This window comes from Paracoccidioides brasiliensis, assembly GCF_000150735.1.
Source record: "Paracoccidioides brasiliensis Pb18 unplaced genomic scaffold supercont2.1, whole genome shotgun sequence".
In the NCBI taxonomy this organism is placed as follows: Eukaryota; Fungi; Ascomycota; class Eurotiomycetes; order Onygenales; family Ajellomycetaceae; genus Paracoccidioides; species Paracoccidioides brasiliensis.
The window spans coordinates 3,283,664-3,284,934 of NW_011371358.1; the positions used below are offsets into that span (position 1 = coordinate 3,283,664).

The window sequence follows — 1,271 nt, forward strand, 5'->3', positions numbered from 1 at the left end:
GGGGGGATCATTGAAACTAACCGCTTGCTTCTGTAACATGGGCTTTGTGGTTGCATAGAATCCGCCATCTGGCTGGCTGGCTAGCGATAGTGCGCTTGAATTGGAAGCGATAACATGTACGGAGATGGGGGAACACCTATGTATCGAATCATCGAATCCTCCCCAGGGCCCAAGTTGGGCCAGAACCCGGAGATGGATGAAAAGAGGGAAGGCCAACACGCGCTAATGTATTTCTAGCACCATTACTTCTCCCATGATAGATGGGCTTCGGGCTCCGTACTTGGCCGTAGGAGGTATGGACCTCAAGCTTAGCACGTAAAATGAGCATGATTTTTGATTTCTCGACTTAACCGAAATGGGAAATGTTGTGGATGGAAATGATGGGAAGGGTCACGTCTCTCAGACGCTCGCCCAATAGGATTGTGATCTATCCGTTTCTGCTTTTCCCCCTTCCCCCCTCTCTTTGCCGCCGCAGTCAATGCTCTTTTACTACGAGCAAAAAGGATGAAGAAGAGATGCGATTGTCAATGGCCTCTATGAAAAAAGTTTGGCTCCGAGAAGTGAAAAAGAAGGGCTGGCCAATAACAAAAATGGAACCTTTTTCTTTATATCGTTATCCCCCCTCCCCCCCCCCCTTCGCGGGTGGATAAGCAGTCTTATTACCAAGGAAAAGTGATGTATTTTTTTTTCTTTCGTATTTCAATCTCCGTTGTTGTCTTAATGCGACCTCATCCTTCGCGGTTGATATCAATAGATGGAGAAGAGCTGCTGGCGTGCTTATTGGCTGTTGGTACCCCACATATATTTTGAAGATCAAACCTTAAAAAAAAAAAAAAGTAGAGAGAAGTTAAAAAATTAAAAACGAGAGTACTTGGCTTTTGCATTACTCGATACTATCTCCCGTCATTCGGCTGGGACCTCCTCATCAGGGCCCTTCTTCGAGCAAAAATATGAATAACTTCGCCTGCTCCCTCCTGAACAGACTCGTTGCTCCACGCTTGCGTGTGTGGCGTTCGTAGCTTGGGCTCTTGCGAACAAGGGGCCAACTTGCCCGGGGCGCAACTTACGTCATACTCGTGGCTAGAGCGTTGTATGTGTGGCGCACCAGAGTTGTGGCGTCCGGGCTGGTCAGATGAAGAGGCAACAAGCCTTTCAACCGCGGTTCACGAGTTCAACGACTCTCAATGGAGTATATAAAAAGAAATAGTATTAAGGCCGGGAGGCCGGTGTAGGTTGCAGGGCAATTATCACAATAATATTAAACCCCTGGA

General features: G+C 47.5%; 1 protein-coding gene across 1 annotated transcript; it reads left to right on the forward strand.

Moving 5' to 3' along the window:
• Window positions 1-114: 114 nt before the first annotated feature.
• Window positions 115-319, forward strand: PADG_11184 (uncharacterized protein; the record flags this gene model as incomplete). The annotated part of the gene is made up of 2 exons (XM_010758477.1): window positions 115-173; window positions 238-319. 2 exons carry the CDS (start codon window positions 115-117, stop codon window positions 317-319), a joined length of 141 nt encoding a protein of 46 aa, XP_010756779.1.
• Between the last annotated feature and the right edge of the window lie 952 nt (window positions 320-1,271).